We start from the raw sequence: 21,355 nt of genomic DNA, 5'->3' as shown, positions 1-21,355 counted from the left end.
TGTGCCCCACAAGGTCAGATCATTTTAACAAAGACTGTGTATAGCTTGGAGGGTCCAGTTGAGCACTGGATTGTTCCAAAGTCCTGGAATACAAGACTAAGGGAGTGCAGGTGCAGAGGGTGAACACGTGCAAAGACCATTGAACATCATAGGTCAGATGGAAAGAACAGTTTGTTGAGCATGCAGTGTTTTCAGTTTAATTATGAAGGGCGTAAAGTACTAGAGCAAGAAGGTGATGTTGAACTTGTCTAAGGCACTGGTTAGACCTGAGTTAGAGTATTGGGTACCATTGTGGGTGCATCGTTACAGGGAAGACGCGAACACCCTGGAGAGAGCGCAGAAGCGATTTCCAAGAACGGTTCCAGGAATAAGAAACTTCAGTTGGGTGGATAGATTGATGACGTTGGGACGGCTTTCCTCTGAGAGAAGGTGACTGAGATGAGATTTGACAGCGGTTTTCAAAATCACGAATGGGCTGGACAGACTAGACAGGGAGAAGCAGTCCCTCGAGGAATAAGGTCAGAGAATATAGATTAGAAGCAATCTGCAAACTAAGCAAGGGTAGTGTGAGAAAAAGCAATCATTTTCCCACAACGTGTAGCAAGGGTATGAAGTGCACTGCCTGGTAATGTGGTTGGGGCAGGTTCAGTTGAGACGTTCAAGATGGCATTGGAGCTTTTCTATAGAAACAGTGTGCACAGACATGGGTAAAATACAGGGGATTAGCACGAGATAACAAGCATGCAGGGCCAAATGGCCTCATCGACCTGTAACGATTTTGGGATTCTGTGATGAATGTTGGAAGAGGTATCAGAGTCAGCTGACCTATCAGTTGTCTGCAATATTGCCATGGAGATATGTGATGGCAGAGTTAATAACATTGAGTATAATTAATTGCTATGGTGGGTTTAACTGGCAACTGCTCATACAAATATTGAAACTTTTTTTATTGCAGTGGCCGTTTAAGGGTTGGTTCATTAGTTAGTCATAGAGATGTATGAAATCAGGCATGGAAATAGACCCTTCGGTCCAACTCGCCCGTGCTGACCAGATATCCTAACCTAATCTAGTTCCATTTGCCAGCACTTGGCCCATATCCCTCTAAACCATTTTTATTCATATATCCACCCAGATGCCTTTTAAATGTTGTAATTGTACCAGCCTCCACCACTTCCTCTGGCAGCTCATTCCATACACGCACCACCCTCTGTGTGAAAAAGTTGCCCCTTGGGTCCCTTTGTTCCACTCCTCACCCTAAACCAATGCCCTCTAGTTCTGGACTGCCCCACCCCAGGGAAAAGACCTTGTCTATTCACCCTATCCATGCCTCTCATGATTTTATAAATCTCTATTAGGTCACCCCTCAGCCTCCGACACTCCAGCCTATTCAACCTCTTCCTATAGCTCCAACCCTGACAGTTAGTGAGGTTAATTGCTTTTAGTTTGCTCAAAGTAGTACCCTACCTCTCAGCCAGAGGCCCAACCATCAAACAACCCACTTGATGTTCGCACATGGAAGACCCACTGGAGATGAGCACTTGTGGTACTGTACTCCAGCAGCAGACACTGCCCTTGGAGGAGGACACGGGCAATCACTTGTTAGAGGTCTCCACAATGAATGGCAACATAGTGGTAGCTTGCATTAATCACAAAGCATTGCAGGTTTGTCTGAAGTAATGATCCTGCTCCAATATTTCCGGTCTCTCACATCTCCCAAACTAAGGACATGGCTGCCCTTCCAGGGGAAAGATCCAACTCTTTACTCCCAGGGAGTTTGCTGCCCAGCTCTCAATCCGTATCACTAAAATATATCTCAGCCTCATTGCTGGCAGTGATGTGGGAGCCTCCATCCTGGCCATCTTACACAGCAGCGAGAAGTGCACACTCTTCCGGCACCTCCCTTTTCTGCTTCCTCAGCAGGAAGAGTGCACAAAGTTTCGAAAGAAGCCATTGAATAAAACATCTGTATGTGTATGTGGTGTCAACAGCAGCCAGACCTTTACTGAGGAGCTGACTCTAATGCTGTAATAGACTGAGCGACACTGATGGAACTCAGCAAGTTAAACCAGTGCAGAAGTCAGGTGAGAGAAACATAAAAGTTGGAGGATAACAGGGCCACAGAATGGAGACATCATTAAATCAGTCCCATTTGAAAAGCACAGATTCTGTCCCACATTGACAATGGAAAACAATGTCAACTTGTCACACGATAATTACAATCTACTACCACTGAAGGCACTGCAGTGCCTAGTTTACAGAGGTGCGGGTAGAAACACCCAACTTACACAGATTTGACATGAAGTGCATTCAGGCAAATGTAACAGAGTGTTACCGACTTTTAAATCGTCAACAGTTTACAAACTGGCAAAGCCCCATTCAGTACCTGAAACTAGACGGAAAGGCAGCCAAGTCATCCCAATGTTCAAATCCTTCGTACGCAGGTCACTTTGCCTCCATTGCATTGTGGTTTGGATGCTGTATTTTGAATGGCTCTTATAAGAATCAAAAAAGATCTTTGTCTCCGTTGCTTTTAACAAAACCCAAGTATATTGACCCTTATTGGTGAGCTCCTGACGATAAGTGTTTCACATTACAAATGGTAATGTTAGACTTCCAGCAGTGCACTACAATTAACGCAAAGCAGCACCATAACATTGGCCATTTTGGTCTTATAAAACTGTTATAACCTGCAATTTTCTAAAATACATTTCAGAATACCTGGCAGTATATCTTCAGCAGCTAAAATTAAAACCTCCTCCACAATGTTTAAGTTGTTGATAGAGCCTTAGGTGTTTGCCCGGTTGCTCTGACCATGTGTGATTAGTTTTAATCATCCTTTCACTCCTTGATAACATTGAAGCTTATCGTAAGATGAAAGTCAAACCATTTTAGAGGCACATGATTTGGCTGTTTTTTTCATAAGCTGACCAGAGTATTTTTACATTCAGGTTTTTAAAATGCACATTTGAAGGCCAAACACAGAGCATGGCGGAGGGGGTGAAAACTAGTTTACTTAAGCAAGATAATTAGAGACATTTCGTTATGCAGTCTGAGTTTGAGTGTAAAGATCTGTAAACCAGGAAGTAAAACATTGACATATTCAACACTGCCTCCAATGAAACACTGTTGTCTTCTGTAACCATCTATTTGCTTTAATAAATGCTACAATAAATTAATTTAATGCACATTCTTTTTTTTTTAAAGAAAAAATATCCAGTTATCACATCATTTGATGAACATGTCACATTTATCCAGAAGGGGGGAAAAAACCTGTTTGGGAACCAAAGCATCAGAACCTTGGCCAAAAATCAACGAAGAAACAATTCTTTTTCGTTTTCACCCTTCTCAGATAAAAACGGGACAAATCGGCAGGACTGAGGGGGGGTAGGCGGGGGAGTGGTTGATGTGGCAGCAAATAGAATGTCAAACGTGTGACTAAATATCCAAAAGTTTAAAAATATTAAACGTTCAATATGGCAGAACTCAGTTCTGCATTGAACATTGATGCTCAGAATCGTGGCCTCAAGTCATTCCTCCCACGCTGGGCTCCCCCCAGTGGACAGATCCAGCTATACCACACGCACACAGATAGAAAGAGGGGAGCAGGCAGCCCAGTGTCCAGTACAACATTTTAACCCTTTGGTTTCTACTTTGGTTTGCCATCAACAGGCAGGCTCTCCAGCAGACACTTGAGCTGCTCCTCTCCCAGTTTGATCTTGTCCTCCAGCTCCCTTTGCTCAATAATAAGGGCCGATTTCATCTTCACAAAGTGCTCGTAGTCCTGGAGGAGCTCGTCTGTCAGGTAACTGGAGAGAATGTCAAACACCACCCCCTCCCTTCTGTCCAAGTTCTCCTTCAGCTCCTTGGCATCTTCATGCTGTCTTGTGAGCAGCTTTTGTTTTTGAGTGAGCGTCTTCTACAAAATGAAAAGAAAACAGAAATCACTTGCAGAGAAGAGAGATGGATTGCAGAATCCTTTCAATTGCATTTATCTGGATAAACACAAGAATGCCAAATTTCAAATGATCACACAATTTGTGGAGGTGTGGGGGGTGTTGGGAAGGTACATTTGAAAGCCATTCTTTTCTGTCTCTTACTACAGAATATACATTAGCATGTTATCCTGATCTCTTCTGCACAAACCTTTGGGGAGCTGAGATTCTGTAAAAGAACCAACATACAAGGCAAGGGAAATCTCCTCACTCTTGTTTTAATACAGCCTCCCTGTTATTCTTGGTTAGTCTCGTCTCAACTCTCCAGAGGGTGGGGTGTCGTTTGCTGGGTTGAGGTTTATGACTGATGGTTGCATGTACTCTCTCAGGTCCGTTCGGTGTGTCAGCAATCTCACCGGCCAGGGAAGGCATTGCTGGGGCCTGCATATATATGGAGAAAGTGAGGACTGCAGGTGCTGGAGATCAGAGCTGAAAATGTGTTGCTGGAAAAGCGCAGCAGGTCAGGCAGCACCCAAGGAGCAGGAGAATCGACGTTTCAGGCATGAGACCATTTCATGAAGAAGGGCTCATGCCCGAAACATGGACTCTCCTGCTCCTTGGATGCTGCCTGACATGCTGCGCTTTTCCAGCAACACATTTTCAGCCTGCATATATATATATATTTATATGTCTGTGTTATAAACACATACATACACATGCATGACATTCTAGTGGCAATCACTGAACTACTGTTCCGATCTGTGGCTGTTTATTCTCCCTGGAGTGGAGCTATTCCTCCTCTGTGTAGCTGACCTGCACACTGAGCACTGCACGTGGCCATCCCAAGAGCTCAGGACAGCCTCGGATTTTAGGTGCTATCTTTGTTTCAGTGGGTAGCACTCTCACATCCGAGCCAGAAGGTTGTGGGTTCAAGCCTCACATCACAGGCATCTCGGCATAATATCCAGACTGACACTCTGGGAGTGCTGCACTGTCCCTCGTGAATGAGGCATTAACCCAAGACCCTGTTTGCCTTCCCAGGTGCAAGTAAAAGGTTCCACGACGTTAGTTTGAACAGCAGGGGAGATCCTCCTGGTGGTCTGGCCAATATCTATTCTTCAACCAACATGACCAAAACAGGTGGCCTGGTGATCATTTCACTGATGTTTGTGGGATCTTGCTTTGTGCAATTGAGCCTGCTGCGGGACCAAGTACAGCAACGACTTGAAAAATATTTCATATTTTTAAAATGCCTTGCAGTGTCTTTTTATAGTGAAAGGTGCTATATAAATGCAAATTCTGTCATCTTCCTAATTCTATGGATATGAAAAAAACACCAGGACTAGGAATCCAAATTTTTTGACATCTATGATCCTAAAATTCTCTTCATTTGGTCTCTATTATGTATCCTCAAATTAAAATGATTATTTTTAATGACTGGGTGACATAGAGGCATAGAGTAATATAACATGGAAACAGGCCATTCGGCCCAAATTAGTCCATGCTGACCAAGGTGCCCACCCAGCTAGTTCCAATTGCCCACATTTGGTTCATATCTCTAATCCCTTCCCATCCATGTACCTATCCAAATGTTTTTTTTTAAAATGTTGCAATTGTACCTAACTCACACACTTTGGCTCCATTCTATACATGCACCACACTCTACGTGAAGAAATTGCCCCTCGGGTCCATCTTAAACCTTTTCCCTCTCACCTTAAACCTAGTTTTTAATTCCCTCTCCTAGACATGCTGTAGATGGCTGGAATTCAATGGCTAAGTCCCTGGAATAACTCCAGTTAATATTTAATGTTAATTAATATTTCAGTGAACAGTGGAAATCATCGTATTCAGGAGTGAGTTTATGAGTTACGAGGCGTTCAGTAGATCATTCTGGCAAAGTGCAGCAGATGTTGGAAATGTGAAACCAAGACAGAGAATGGAGAAACTCAGCAGGTCTGGCAGCGTCTGTGCAGAGAGAGAGAGAAACAGAGTTAATTTTTCGAGTCTAGTATGCCTCTTCTTTTGAGTGATAAAAAAGAGAAAGATCTGAAGAAGGGTCACTGGACTTGAAATGTTAACTCTGTTTCTCTCTCCACAGATGCTGCCAAACCTGCTGAGTTTCTCCAGTGTTCTCTGAATTCGGATAGCAACTTATTGATGCTTGTATGAAATGAGCTGCCAGAGAAACTAGTGAAGGCTGGTACAATTACAACATTTAAAAGGCATCTGGACAGGTACATAGATAGGAAGGGTTTAGAGGGATATGGGCCAAATTGTGGGAAATGGGACTAGGTTAGTTTAGGACATCTGGTTGGCGTGGATGAGTTGGACCATAGGGTCTGTTTTTGTGCTGCACATTTCTATGACTCTACAGCTGCAGATTATTATGTACATGATTAGACTAGGATGGTGTCCCTGGCATTGTCAATCTTCAATGTCTCTCCCATGTTGCCCCTTTAACTGCTGGTAGCACTTTGGAACAAGCCAAAGGTCATTTCAGAGGGAACTTCAGAATCAACCACGTTGGTTTAAGACTGGAGTCACCTAGTAGTCAGACTGGGCGAGAATGGCAGCTTTTCTCCCTAAGGTAAACAGTTCCCCCAGCTTCTTAATTTTTTTTTAAACTGATACTAACTGTACGTTTGCAAAGTCTGTAAACTGAATTCAAGTACCCTCACTGACATGTTGGGATTGGAATTTACTCAAACTGCCGCACTTTGAAGGATAATGTGGGCAATGAGACATTGTTCATTTTGAAAGAGAGAACAAAAGAACAGCATTATTTAATTAGCAGAAAACTGCAGAGTGCTGCAAAACAGAGGGACTTGGGGTTGCTTGTGCACGAATCACAGAAAGCTAGCACACTGATACAGCAGGCAATCAGGAAGGCGAATGGAATGTTGGCCCTTATTTCAAAAGGGGTTAGAGTGTAAGAGCAGGGATGTCTTGAATTTAATTTATTGTCATGTGCACCGAGGCTCAGTGAAAAGCTTTGTCTTGCAAGCAATACAGGCAGATCACAGAGTTAAGTAGCACAGATAAACAAATAGGTAAGTCTTAATACAACTGTGCAAGGTTCTGAACTGTTTTGATCCCCTTATTTAAGGAAAGATACATAAGCTTGATTGGAGGCAGATTGGAGATGGTTCACTCGGATGATCCCTGGTACAGGGATTGTCTTATAAGAAAAAGCTAAACAGCCTGAGACTGTACTCACTGGGGTTTGAAAGAAAGAGAGGTGATTTCACTAAAATCTACAGGATTCTGAAGGGGACTGACAGGGTAAACGCTGAGGGGGTGTCTCTCCTCCTACAGCCAGAGGGTGTAGTCTCAGAATTACAGTCGGGGTAGGGGTCGGGGAGCAATTGAAGACTGAGATGAGGAAGAATGTCTTCTCTCAGAGGGCTGGGTGTCTTTGGAACTCTGTGCTGCAGCACAGTCCTGGGATATATTTGAGGCTGAGATAGATAGGTCCGTGATCGGGAGGGGAAATGAAGGACAACAGGTAAGGCCCAGCAAAGTGGATGTGAGGAATGTCAGATTCTATTGTTGGCAAGCAGGGTCGAGGGGCTGAACGGCCTACTCCTGCTCCTATTTCTTATGGTTCCCTCAATTATGGGATACTGCTGCAGCATTGTACTCGATACACTGTATATTAATATCGGTGCTTTAATTTGTCGCACTACAAGCTTTAAACAGGGCGGCCCGTCTCGGAGCCACGTACCCGCTCGTCCGGAGAGGCCTCCTCGTCTAGAGTATTGAGGGCATTCTCTACTCTGGCCAGCCGACCAGACAGCGACAGCAGCAGGTTGACCACTTTGTCCAGGTCGCCGATGAACATCCGGAACTTCTCAAACTCATTGGGCTTGCAGACTTGCTTGACAATGGCCTCCACCTCGTTGCCTAGGAGATTGTTGGCCTGGATATCGTCCTGCAGGCTCTCTCGGGCCTCACGCAGCACTTGCAGCTTCTTGCTGATGCTGTCGATCAGCTCTTGCTGTGGGAGCAAGACAAGACGCCATTTTGGCGACCAACGTCACACAGGAAAAAAACCGCCAAGGCCCTCAATGTTCAGAGATGCCGCATCGCCAGCCCAAATCCTCCTACAATCTCGGACAGTTTAACTTCAACTCGCACCCCTCACCTTTCCACTGTGTATCCTTGTTAAGGCAACAACATAACCTGGATATGAAACTGGGCATGCACAAGGCAGCAAGTGGGTACATTTGTAGCTTCAGATCCAGCGGTTCTCGTTTTGGGTAAATGTAACTTGACAGTGGAAGAAATGGAAAAAGAAACAAACAGAAAACTCTCCCCGCAGTCTGGTTTTAATATGCGTTATTATGAAAAGAAATAACTTATGTCTTAGCTTACAAATCTAGGCATGTCAGTCCTGGGGAGATACTGAGTTGTAGCCTTTGCTACATCAGTACATTAAGCAGAGGCCACATGTGGCTCACTGGGAGTCTCAATGAGGCAAATCAATAACTAAATAATGGATAACAGAGTCACTGGGTAGAAGATCACAATATTTGTGTTTGCAGAGTGCATGGAAACATGGGGATTTTTTTGGTGACAGGTTGAAATAAGAAGCAGAGATTGAGTGTTTCTCTAATTATTGCGTGTGTCTGGATAGTGCCGTTGTCAATGTTTGTTAATAAATGGATACATTTATCTCTTACTCTATAGAATCTGATTGTGTTTTCTATGACAATGGGTGCATGTGGCTGATTCCAGGACTCTGTATCCAAAACAATAACATCAGTGGCACTAAAGTCTTGCTTTAGTGCTCTTAGTTTTAAATAGTAAGCTGGGATTTGGCAGAATTGTGGAGCTCGGTACCCTAGAAAGTATTTGAGGCAAAAAGCAGATGCATATTTAAGGGGGTGAATGAGCTAAGTACCTGATGGAAAAGGAAAGAGATGGATATGTTGATAGGGTGCACTGGGAGACAGTATGGAGCATCAGCAGATGGGTTGGGCTGAAAGGCCTCTTACTGGCTTGCAAATCCCTTGTGAGTAAGGCGACTTGATAATAGCGAGGGGCCATTAATAGAGAATCCGACTCGAGAAATGAGAAAGCTCTTAAACAGCAGTGCTATCAATGGTTCTGCTCTGTGTAAAGGCTCCACTCCGGTGAGAACATTGGGCAATTCAAGCCATGACTCACTCTCACACTGTCGAGGAGTGGGCTGGTTATGTCTGGAACGGGGCCCAGCTAACTCCATCTTGTCAGTTGACAGGATGATTGCTCAGCTCTGTGAGGGAACCCATACAAGACAAACAAACAGACACAGCGTCTGCACTGGAGCCAGACAGCAGTGGCACTGACATCATGGTGGTGTGCCTCCTGTTGTTAGCTCTGCCTTGGCAAACCACACTCTTCCCTCTTGGTGCCCTCTCTTGGCACACCTTGCCTTGTTGACCTCTCCTCCCACAGTAACCCGAGGGTGTCAGCAGCAGGTCTTTCCAATCCCTTGCCTGCTCCAACTGTTCTGCCATCCTGCCCAGGACCACCAGGCTGCTACACTAAATGACGACCAGCCAAATAAATGGCGGAGTGCATTACCTTCTTTTCAGTGAGGTCGTGGTTCAGCTCATCCTCCGAGTCTTCCTCCTGTTCTATCTGCTGCTGCATGTCCTTCATCTTATTGAGCAGCTCAGCCTTTGGTGCGGATGTACTGTAGTAGGTTGAGCTGGTGGTTAGGGAGACCCCCATGGGCATTATCTCCTCTTCCCTAGCAAAACACACACAGTCCATTGTCAGCAGCACTGCATTGTGGGACAGTTGAGACAAGCAAAACACTCTTGGTTCATCAGCAGAGATGACCCTTCCCAACATAACCCCTGCTGGCCAGCTCCCCCTGCAGCCGACCCAGAGTTACTCATGGCCCGGGGGGAGCACTTTGCTGTCTTTCAATGGACAAACATCTGCTGGGTTGCTGCAGCCTCCTGGAAAGGTGGCATCAATTGGGGGGACTGAGGGTGGCTGGGGGGGGGTCAGCCTCTCGTTGGCATTTGCAGAAGTGGGGGACAGAGAAGTGGGAGTTAGAGAGAGAATGTGACCACTCTCTGCTAGCCAACAGCTCAGGGAGATGACCCACAACGAGAACAATTAACAAAATGAAGGACTGTTCCCGGGAAGGAGTAACCAGTCTTCAGTTCAGCTGCTAGTTCTGTGTTTGTTACCAATGAGCTTGTTTTAAGTTAAAAATCACACAACACCAGGATATAGTCCAACAGGTTTATTTGGAAGCACTAGCTTTCAGAGCGCTGCTCCTTCGTCAGGTGGTTGTGGCTAATGAAGGAGCAGCGCTCCAAAAGCTAGTGCTTCCAAATAAACCTGTTGGACTATAGCCTGGTGTTGTGTGATTTTAAACTTTGTCTGCCCCAGTCCAACACCGGCCCCTCCAAATCGAGATTGTTTTAGCAAAAGTAATGTAAACTTGCTTTTAAGTAGAGCCCAATGTCTCACAAGAGTATCTTCGATGTAATCTTCGAGGAGAAAGTGAGGTCTGCAGATGCTGGAGATCAGAGCTGAAAATGTGTTGCTGGAAAAGCGCAGCAGGTCAGGCAGCATCCAAGGAACAGGAGATTCGACGTTTCGGGCATAAGCCCTTCATCAGGAATGAGGAAAGTGGGAAGTTTCCTCACTTTCCTCATTCCCGATGAAGGGCTTATGCCTGAAATGTCGAATTTCCTGTTCCTTGGATGCTGCCTGACCTGCTGCGCTTTTCCAGCAACACATTTTCAGCTATCTTCGATGTAATGTAATTAGTTCTTAAATAATGTGTGATACTCTGTTCAACTAAGGCGAAGCCCCACCTCTGCCTAAGGCCTTGTGTGGATATCCTTCCCCACAGTAACAATGGCTTACTCAGGAGACAACTGCAATAACAACATTTAAAAGGCATCTGGATGGGTATATGAATAGGAAGGGTTCGGAGATTTTGGGCCAAACGCTGGCAAATGGAATGAGGCCAGATTGGGATGTTTGGCCGGTGCAGACAAATTGGATGAAGGGTCTATTTCCGTGCTGTATGACTCTATAACTGCAGCTGCAGCCTTAACAAACTGGGAACTCTCGCCAGTCACTTGCACATGAATTTCCCGAACGGCCCCACCACGACTTTACCTGTTCTCTGTCGGCTTGGGTGAGTAAGGCCGGCTAGGAAGCAGCTTCCTGCGTTGCTGAGCTTCCTGTAAGACAGTCTCATCTTTGGGGAAGATGCCTTCCATCAGATCCATGGTGGTCTTTAGCTTCGAGTTCGGGTACAAGATATCAGCCAGCGTTCGGTCCTTGTGAACAATCTCCCTCGCCAACTCCTCGGACTTGATATCATCCATGTTCCTCTCTTTCGCCTTCCCGCAGCCGGGCCCGGGGGAGAGCTCCCTGTTTTCCCACGAGGTGCTTGCTGCTCCTGTGGACTGGCCGGTGCTTTCCCGGTCCACCTCCTGCCGACTGTACGTGGTGAACGGCGAAGAGTGCTGGCAGCTGCCGATGGCTTCCCTCTGCTGGTCTCTGCCGCCACAGCCTGCCTCCTCCACCCTGTTCAGGAGGTTGTGCCGGCTGTCCTTCTCCGTCTGGCTTTCCGACCGCACGATCTTAATCGGCACCTTCTTCACCGTCGTACTGTAGTCCGTCACCTTCTCGATCCTGTCACACAGGGAGAAAACAATCCTTGCTGAGCAGAAAGGAAACACCAGGGGAACAGCAGCGATCAGTCAGAGAGGAGAGAAGGGATGACTGATCCTGAGTCATCTAGATTAGATTAGATTACTTACAGTGTGGAAACAGGCCCTTCGGCCCAACAAGTCCACACTGACCCGCCGAAGCGCAACCCACCCATACCCCTACATATACCCCTTACCTAACACTACAGGCAATTTAGCATGGCCAATTCACCTGACCCACACATTTTTGGACTGTGGGAGGAAACCGGAGCACCCGGAGGAAACCCACACAGACACGGGGAGAATGTGCAAACTCCACACAGTCAGTCGCCTGAGGCGGGAATTGAACCCAGGTCCCTGGCGCTGTGAGGCAGCAGTGCTAACCACTGTGCCACCGTGCTGTCCCTTAGCTGCTGGGGTTGCTTCAGCGACTCACCCAGACTCCCTGCACACCAACACACTAGCTGAAAGGGGGCTCCTCAAAAAAAGACACAAACATCACTCCCCTCACCGTGATTAGCTGCTAATCCTTTACAGTGAATAATCAGGCTGACTGATAAGGCAGACATCTGGAGACAAGTATTGTGGCCATTTGAAAGAATGCACGCATAACAAAAGCACGGTCCACCTTTAAGAACAGTTAGAGAAAGGATATGGAATAAGACTCGAGTTGGTTACAGAGAGAAAGAGCTAACTCCCACAAGTGTCCATTGTTCTAGATAAAAGTGAGCACTGCAGATGCTGGAAACCATTGTTCCACTCTGTCTTTCTGTTGGGGAGCCTCACCTACCCCCAGAACACACAACTGCATTCCAACATGATTTGACAATGATTTAAACACTGCAACATCCATTTCCCGGCTGGCTCCGAAAGGGTTGTTTTATGAACGCGAATGACCATTTGTCCCAGGCTAAGTGGGAGCGTCCCTGGCCCGGAATCAGAAGGACAGGGTTCTGGGTTCGCCTCCAGTGATGGACACGGAACCCAGGCTCACACTTCAGTGCGCTGCGCTGTCGGAGTTGGGATTCCGAGTGAACATGAAACATCCCGTGGTGCAATATAAAGAACGGGGAGTTACCCAGCATTCCCCGTGCCCGGTCCTTGACCAAAGTGTACCCCTTCCAGAAAGGGGAAGGCAGTAATGTAGTTGTAATGTCGCTGTTCTAGTCATCTAGACCTCAGACTGCTGTTGCTGCAGGCATGTGGTTTCAAATCCCATCATGCCCAGATGGTGACATTTGAATTAAGGAAAAAACGTCTGGAATTTAAAGTTAGGCTCATGGTGACCAAGTAACAATTATTGATAGTCAGTACAAAACAAATCTGGTTCACTAATGTCCCTTCAGGAAGGAAATCAGCCATCCTCAGCTACACGTGACTCCAAACCCACAACAACACAGTTGATTCTTATCCCTCTGGGCAATTACAGATGGGCAATAAATGCTGGCCCAACCAGTGACACCTATTTTCCACGAAAGAGTATTAAAAATCTCATCCCTCGCGTGAATATGTGTGCGTGTGCAAATTGGGTTTCCCACAAAATGGCAGTGACGGCACATTCAACTGACATCATTGGCAGGGCTTTGAGGTATCCGGAGGATGGGAAGGGTGTTATGTAAATGGACGTTTGCTCATCCTCAGCACGACAAGTCATCTTGCTCTGGTGGGTTTTGTAGTCTGACAGGAATATTGCCCTCAGCGGCAAAGCTCTGGTGACCTGTCCCAACATCTCACCGAGTGACTCTGGGTCAGGTTTTGTTTGACAATGTTCCTGTGAGGGGCACCTTTTTGGAGGGGGACTTACTCCACAACCACACCCTGTTATGAAATAAGGGTCTCTATCAGTGGTGGTACCACATCCAAGGGACAGGCACTCACAGTCAGAAAACTACCTTGTTGTGGGAATAAACATGTCCTCAACTTCCTCTGCTTGTTTTATCAATGTCATTAAATCTGCACCCGTTGATCAATGGCCGTTCTGACACATAAAACTGTTTCTCCTTGTCTACTCTATTTCACAGCTTTGAGCACCTCTGTCAATGATCAAATCTCCTCTGAACCAACTCCATTCGAAGGAAAACACCCTCAGTGTCTCTCTACCCTGAGCTGACGTAATCGGTACCAGTCTGGGAAATTGCTTCTGCAGCCCTTAAGGCCCCCGCATCCTCCTGAAAACATACTGCCCAGAGCTCAGCACAACACTTGCAGCTGAGGCCTAATTAGTAATTTTTAAACATCTCCTCACTTTTTGGGGAAGATGTTGGATCAGTGGTATTGCTGTAGGACTGGGAATCCAGAGAGAGCACACAGTGTTCCAGGAACTGAGTTCAAGTCCTACCACAGAAGCTGCTGGAATTTGAACTCAATTAATAGAGATTTGGAATTAATAACTAATACTGCCATAAGCAAACCTTTCTGGTTTACGAGTGTCCCTGACAGCTCCTGTCCTGCGCATGACTCCAGATCCATGGCAATGTGGTCGACTCCTAACAACCCTTTCATAAGCCCTAACAAATCACTCAACTCAAGGACAATCAAGAATGGACAAATAAAAGGAAAAAAAAGCTGAGATAAAGAGTATTGACCATTTGGCACCACATCACAATGTGCACAGGCATGAGCTTGCCAGTAGGAGTCACTGTTGAACAGTATCAAGATTAGAGTGGTGCTGGAAAAGCACAGCAGGTCAGGCAGCATCCGAGGAGCAGGAAAATCAACGTTTTGGGTATATGCCCTTCATCAGGAATTAAGGCAGGGAGCCTCTGAGGTGGAGAGATAAATGGGAGGGGGTGGGGCTGGGGAGAAGATAGCAAAGAATACAATAGGTGGATGGGGGTGGGGATGAAGGTCATAGGTCGGAGAAGAGGGTGGAGCGGAAGGAAGATAGGCAGGTAGGACAGGTCATGAGGACAGTGCTGAGCTGGAAGGTTGGAACTGGGTAAGGTGGGGGGAGGGGAAATGAGGAAACTGTTGAAATCCACATTGATGCCCTGGGGTTGAAGTGTTCCGAGGGAGAAGATGAGGTGTTCTTCCTCAAGGCGTCAGGTGGTGAGGGAGTGGCGGTGGAGGAGGCCCAGGACCTGCATGTCCTCGGCAGATTGGGAGGGGGAGTTGAAATGTTGGGCCATGGGGGCGGTGTGGTTGATTGGTGTGGGTGTCCCGGAGATGTTCCCGAAAGCACTCTGTGAGGAGGGAAGATCTCCGGGACACCTGGAACCATGAGGCAGATTGATAGCTCTCACTCCTCAGCCTAAGGACACTCAGGCCATTTGTTGCTTCCCTGAGATCAGCTAACGGACCAAGAAATCAAATTTGATCTACGTGCCTCAGCTAACCATTAACTTCAACAATACAGAAGCAGAGTTCACATTAAAATCCCCGTTTGGTAGAGAGAAACTTGCCTATTCATTTCAGAGAACAGAATTAAACATGGGCACTCCTATTGTTTCCTCACTCCTGTTTCTTCATGTAACAACACTCTTGGTCTCACCACCTCTTCCTGACCTGACTGTCCACATCGCCTCTTGTTCCCTTTCCCGACTATTCATCTACTGTCTCCTCTAGTGACTGAGGCTTCTCCCAAGTATTCTGGTAAAACCCTCAGTGATTTTGAACAGCTCTGTTAAATCACTCCTTAACCATCTCCCCCTCAGGGAACAATCCCAGCTTCTCAAGTCTCCTCATGCTACTACCTCGAGGGGTATGCCTCCTTTCTCACCATCTGTTGTTAGAGCCACCTTCAGAAAGCTTGGCTCACTCCTTTGGGCTAAGTCTCCCTTCAGCACCTGCTACTTCTCTCTAAAGCCTGAGGCTTGGACATTGCCACCACATCTTGTGGGCTGACCCACTCTGACTGCAGGCCTACCTCTCACCCTCTGGCACCCTTCACTATAACCAAACTCACTCACTCTCTCCCCTTCTCCAGTGCAGTCGTTCCCATCCCTTCTCTGTGTCAATGCTGTGACAGTCAATGAGCAGTTTAACTGTCCTTTTCCATTCCTTTGCAGGTTTCTGAACCAGATGACTAGATTTGTCTTCTCTTGAACCCCTGCACTGATATCAACCTTCAGTGTATATCAGAGTCCTAGTCATTTTCTCACTTATTCTACGCCTCTCCCTAGCACCCCAGTCTCTCCTCCCTACCATTCAACCTTCTTTAAAGAAGGGAACTTGAGACCGCTCCCTTGCTAATTCTCATAAAGTCACAGAGATGTACTGCACTTGGTCCAACTTGTCCATGCCGACCAGATATCCCAACCTAATCTAGTCCCATTTGCCAGCACTCGGCTCATATCCCTCTAAACCCTTCCTATTCATATACCCACCCAAATGTTGCAATTGTACCAGACTCCACCACATCCTCTGGCAGCTCATTCCATACACAAACCACCCTCTGGGTGAAAAAGTTGCCCCTTAGGTCTCTTCTATATTTTTCCCCTCTCACCTAAATCTATGTCCTCTAGTCTAGACTCCCCCACTCCAGGGAAAAGACCTTGTCTATTTATCCTATCCATGTTCCTCATGATTTTACAGACCTCTATAAGGTCACCCCTCAGCCTCCGATGCTCCAAGGAAAACAGCCCCAGCCTGTTCAGCCTCTCCCTCTAGCTCAAAGCCTGGCAATATTCTGTTTTCCTTTTTATTTCTGTTGAAATGTGGCAGGGTTCCACACTGTGGGTCTTCACCTTGGGTTCGCAACAATAGATAGAACAATCTTGGTAAACACGTTCAGTCTGTTTAATAGGCAGCCCATCCACCACCACAAACAATCACAACCTCCACCATTGATGCTCAGTTCTGCAGAGTTCCTTCACCAGCACCTTCCAAACCTGCAACCTTTACCACACGGAAGACATATATATGGAAACACCACCACCTTCGAGTCCCCCTCCAAGCCACTCATCATCCTGACTTGGAAATATCTCACCATTCCTTCACTGTCACTGGATCAGTATCCTGGAAGTCCCTCCCTGAGGACACTGTAGAGACTGCAGCAGTTTAAGATGACACTGCCCCCTCCAGGACAATTTGGGAATATGACCACAAGACCATAAGACATAGGAGTGGAAGTAAGGCCATTTGGCCCATCAAGTCCACTCCGCCAGTCAATCATGGCTGATGGGCATTTCAACTCCACTTACCCGCGTTCTCCCCGTAGCCCTTAATTCCTCGAGACATCAAGAATCTATCAATCTCTGCCTTGAAGACATTTAGCGTCCCGGCCTCCACTGCACTCTGCGGCAATGAATTCCACAGGCCCACCACTCTCTGGCTGAAGAAATGTCTCTGCATGTCTGTTCTGAATTGGCCCCCTCTAATTTTAAGGCTGTGTCCATGGGTCCTAGTCTCCTCGCCTAACGGAAAACATTTCCTGGCGTCCACCCTTTCCAAGCCACGTATTATCTTGTAAGTTTATATTAAGTCTCCCCTTAATCTTCTAAACTCCAATGGCCAATAATGTTGAAACTTCCACAGCCTTGAGGGGGGTGCATAGGGGAGGGAAAAGAAAGAGGCTTCTTTTTACACAAGGAGTTTCGGAGTGCTTACCTGAGTGGCCTGTCACCTTCCACAGTGGGGGGAGGTTTGTCGGTGAGTCTCTGAGGGGCAAACTGCGGAGAAGGAGGTCGGGCAGAGTCCGGCGGCAAGGTTGGCAGGGGATGGAATGCCGAGCTTTTCCCAGCATCCTCTCTCAGCTCCACCTTCCCAGCCTCGGCATGGGCAGGCCTGGAGGATCCGCCAGGCGTGGGCTGCCAGGTCTCGTTGCCAGCAGCAGAGCTGGGCGGTCGATCGGTGCCAGTGATTGGTGCTTCACTCGCGCCAACGCGGGGCAGGTTGGGCGATGCCTGCGTCTCCCCAGACCAGGCCAGGTTCCCGGCCATGGCCCAGGGTTGGCTCAGCCCCTGGCTCGTGGGACCGTCCGACCCAGGTCTCCGTTCAAATTGGTCCTCATCCACACCCGGGTGTCCACTCAGCATGGCATCGGCTGGGCCTTCGTGCCAATCCCGGGCCTGATTCTCATCGACGGGCGCATTTCGCTCAGACCAGCCGCGCTCAGGCCCTCTCTCCAATGGAAGTCTCAATCCCTCGGAGACAGTCTCAACGCTCAATGGCTCCAGGAACCTACCGACAACCAACAAAAAACACAGCGTAAGAATTAATTGTCGAATCATCACAACACAGGAGGCCATTTGACCCGTGACGTCCTTGTCAGCTCATTGAAAAAGCTCTTCAAATCATCCCACTGGCTCTAGGTGGAGTTTAGATATAGATCAGCCATGACCTGGTAGAACAGGACTGATGGGCTGAATGGCCCATATCTCTTCTGATGCTCCACTATGGCACTAGCCCCGTCAACCTTTTATGGCTAGTTCCCAATAAAGACCCGTGAATTAGTGTCACATTAGTGTCGGTGCACCACAGTATTTGACAGGACGCCATGAAATCTCGTCACTTAAATCAGAACAAAACCAACTTCAAAAACATTTCAATCGTAAACCTCTTAGCCTTCAGGATTAACTTAATTTCCCTTGCAATTTGTTCCCTTTCATGCAAAACTGAAATAAGACTTTAGTGAATGGACAGAGTCATACACTGCACCGGGAGACCATTTTGCCCATCACTGCCCCTGCCAGTCCACTCAGCTCCAAACCTTTCAACATATTTATCAACTTCCCTTTGGAATCCACTCCTGTAACTGTTCCTGGGAGCGGTTGACATTGCACAACATTTCAGCATTCAGCCTCATGTTGTTTCGCTCACCATCTTAGGTTGACGTAGTCTACACACAGACTGTCTCACCACCAGCCAATGGAAAGCAACATTTCCCAATTGACCGCCATGACTTTGAGCACCATTTCCAAGGTCTAATCGAAGGTGCCTCCCAACCTCTGGGATCGCTCCAGCCCTTCGCTCAATTCAATCGACCGAAACTTGCCCCAAAATTTTCTGTGTCCCTTCAGGGGGTGGAATGGATCAACCAGTCCATTAACGGACAGGTGTACCTCACAACAAATAATATAAAAGTCCCTTCAGAACCTAACACGTTTGCATGAGATTGGCCTACTCTTCTAAACTGGAGTGAACGCAGGCCCCATTTAGTCCTGCTAGCATCTTAAGACAACCCCTCCATTTCCAGGGGTGATTTCTGCAATGCTTTAGTGTTCTCCCCAAACCCAACTGCCTGCATTTGTGCTTCCAAACATGGAGATAAGGCCTGGACTTTCAGATCTGGATGTTTTTCTTACCTTTCTTTTATTTCTGCTGGGTTTTTTAAAGTTCTGATTTTGTAGCCAAGGTGGTGCTGCACTTTTCACTCTGCTCATGGATTCTTATTTTTGAGTACATGTGACAATAAAATTCAATTCTAACTCTAGTTCCACCCTTCATTATCACTGTGGAGGTGTAGCACTGAGTTAAACCCTGACTGGTAACCATTACTACCAAGGGTGCTCGATACAAACATCCCCTTAACAACCTTCAGCACTCCTGCTATCTTGATAAACACGTTGGATCCTAGTCTACTTACAGACTTAGGCCCGGGCAGGTTGAGGGTGTCAGGCAGCTACATATTAGGCATCTGACAGCCCGCATGGGTTATAAAGATGGGCTGGAGCTTTATTTTCACTGGAGGGTAGGAGGTCGAGATAGACCTGATAGAAGTTCACACAATCATGAGAGGCATAGATAGAGTTAATGGTAGCTGTCTTTTCCCTAGGATGGGAGATTTCAAGACTAGGGGGCACATTTTTAGGGCGAGAGAAGGGAGATTTAGTAAGGATATGAGGGGCAAATGTTTTACACAGAGGGTGGTTCATATGGGGAAATAAACCTCCTGAGGAAATGGCGGATGTGGGTCCAATTACAGCGTTAAAAAAACATTTGAATAGATACATAGATAGGAAAAGGTTTGGAGGGATATGAGCCAGAAGCAGGCAGGTGGGACTAGTTTAGTTTGGGATTATCGTCAGTATGGACGGGTTGGACCGAAGGGCCTGTTTCCATGCCATATAACTCTATGAGCACTGCCTAAAACTGTCTCCCGCAGCAGAAATAAACTACAACGTTTGGGCGGGGTGGGGGGGGTTGGAGAAGAGCTAAAGCTGTGCCAACAGTGGCAGCTAAAACTTGACAGCTTATTTAACAGACCCCAAGTCGAAAATAACCATCAAAATTAAAGAAGGGAACTCGCATTTATGTAGTGCTGTATAGTCAAGGCAGTATTTTTGAAATGTAATTGCTCGCTATGGACAAGGTGTGGAAGTTATTTAGCGCACAGCAAAATCCCACAAACAGGCCAGGTCACTTGAGAAAATACCCCTTCTGCAAAATAATGGCGGTGGCATCTTTTATATTTCATTTGCCAGGGCGGATTGGCACCTCAAGTTCACTGCTTCACCTGCAAGAGGGCACTTCCCGACAGTGTAGCACTCCCTCAGTACTGCACCGGAACGCCAGCTTCTGGGATGGAACTCGGATCCATAATCGCCATGAGGGGAGACTGTCACCACTGAGCCAAAGGTTAGCCTTAGAGAAGCAGATGTTACAAAAATTGTGGCTGTGCACTGCTGAGGGCAAGATGCAACAAATGTTCCACATCAATCCCATTCTGGAATTCTGGGAATCAGTGGCTCTCTCTTGATGGCCATTGGCTGACACAACAGGGTGCAGCATTATGGAGCTTTTTGACCTGACTCCCTTTACCTGCTAGGAGAAAGTGAGGACTGCAGATGCTGGAGGTCAGAGTCGAGAATGTGGTGCTGGAAAAGCACAGCAGGTCAGGCAGCATCCGAGGAGCAGGAGAATCGACATTTTGGGCATAAGCCCTTCATTGTTCCTGAGAGTGAGGGAGTACGTGTGAGTGTGCAAGAGTGAATTTATGGCAGAGCATGTGATTCAGAATAATGCGTGTGTCTGCATGGATGTGTGTGCGTGTGATGGCGGTGCATGGATGAGTGTGTGCTGTGTTGATTGCAAGGTAAATGTTGGCTTGAAGATCTCTGACAATGCAACACCGGGTCAGTGAAATATGTGCCCCCGATGTATCCAGGAGCAAGCAGTGGAACTGTTATATCAGCAAATTCCAGATTCTCCACGTTTCAGTAATGCCTTTATGGTGAGTCTGCTGATGACTGAGCAATGAGTGAGGAATCTCTTTAGTGACGAGTTCGCTGTAGGATTTAATAACCCGGAATTCCCTAACCTCTGCTTTCAGAGCAGCTGAAAATAAACAGAAGCTGTAACACTGTGCTGTTCAGAAACAGGTGAATAACACGCTTTTTTAGGAGCAGTGCTTTGAGGATATTTTATTACAGTGTCGCCTTTTCTGTCTGTCTCTCTAACAACGAAATATTAACAGCCTGATTTAATGCGAGTCGCGGTCACTTTGATCGTTAGGTCGTCTATGCTCGGTCTATTAAAAGGTTCTTTTTAAAAAATGATGCCTGTTAAAACAATCAGGGCACGAAGTCAATTGTTCAGCAAAGAGCACAAAGATTAGCAGCATTCTCTGTCAGTGTCACAAAGCACATGCAAAACAGCAGGAATAGAGCTGAACTCAGCATTCTGGCTGTCACAGGCTGCAATCAAGTTCATGCAACATGCTGAATATAGCTTACAGTTCAGAGGAAGCAGAGAGAGAGAGAACAGGACTTCCAAGAATCAGTTGCAGCCGGAGACAAAAACCTGTAAAGTGTGAAACAACCAAACAATCATAATCATTTACAGAGCAATCAGCTCTCTAAACCTTTTAGC

The 21,355-nt window shown here is 46.8% G+C and overlaps 1 protein-coding gene across 10 annotated transcripts in view; it reads right to left on the bottom strand.

The window, feature by feature from the left end:
• Positions 1–3,155: 3,155 nt before the first annotated feature.
• shroom2a (shroom family member 2a) overlaps positions 3,156–21,355 on the bottom strand; it is a 219,124-nt gene continuing 200,924 nt past the window's right edge. For 8 of the 10 annotated variants that reach the window (XM_060833403.1, XM_060833407.1, XM_060833404.1 and 5 more), the window contains 5 exons: positions 17,153–17,725; positions 11,067–11,588; positions 9,501–9,669; positions 7,657–7,929; positions 3,156–3,916 (listed from right to left, as the gene is read on the bottom strand). In XM_060833403.1, the coding sequence (XP_060689386.1) occupies positions 3,647–3,916; positions 7,657–7,929; positions 9,501–9,669; positions 11,067–11,588; positions 17,153–17,725 (1,807 nt within the window). In that variant the 3' untranslated portion in view covers positions 3,156–3,646. The remainder of the gene's footprint in view (positions 3,917–7,656; positions 7,930–9,500; positions 9,670–11,066; positions 11,589–17,152; positions 17,726–21,355) is intronic. The other 2 variants (XM_060833412.1, XM_060833411.1) reach the window with 1 other exon arrangement.

The sequence above is a fragment of the Hemiscyllium ocellatum genome, chromosome 12, assembly GCF_020745735.1.
Source record: "Hemiscyllium ocellatum isolate sHemOce1 chromosome 12, sHemOce1.pat.X.cur, whole genome shotgun sequence".
NCBI lineage: Eukaryota > Metazoa > Chordata > Chondrichthyes > Orectolobiformes > Hemiscylliidae > Hemiscyllium > Hemiscyllium ocellatum.
This window is presented reverse-complemented; position numbering and strand designations above follow the sequence as displayed.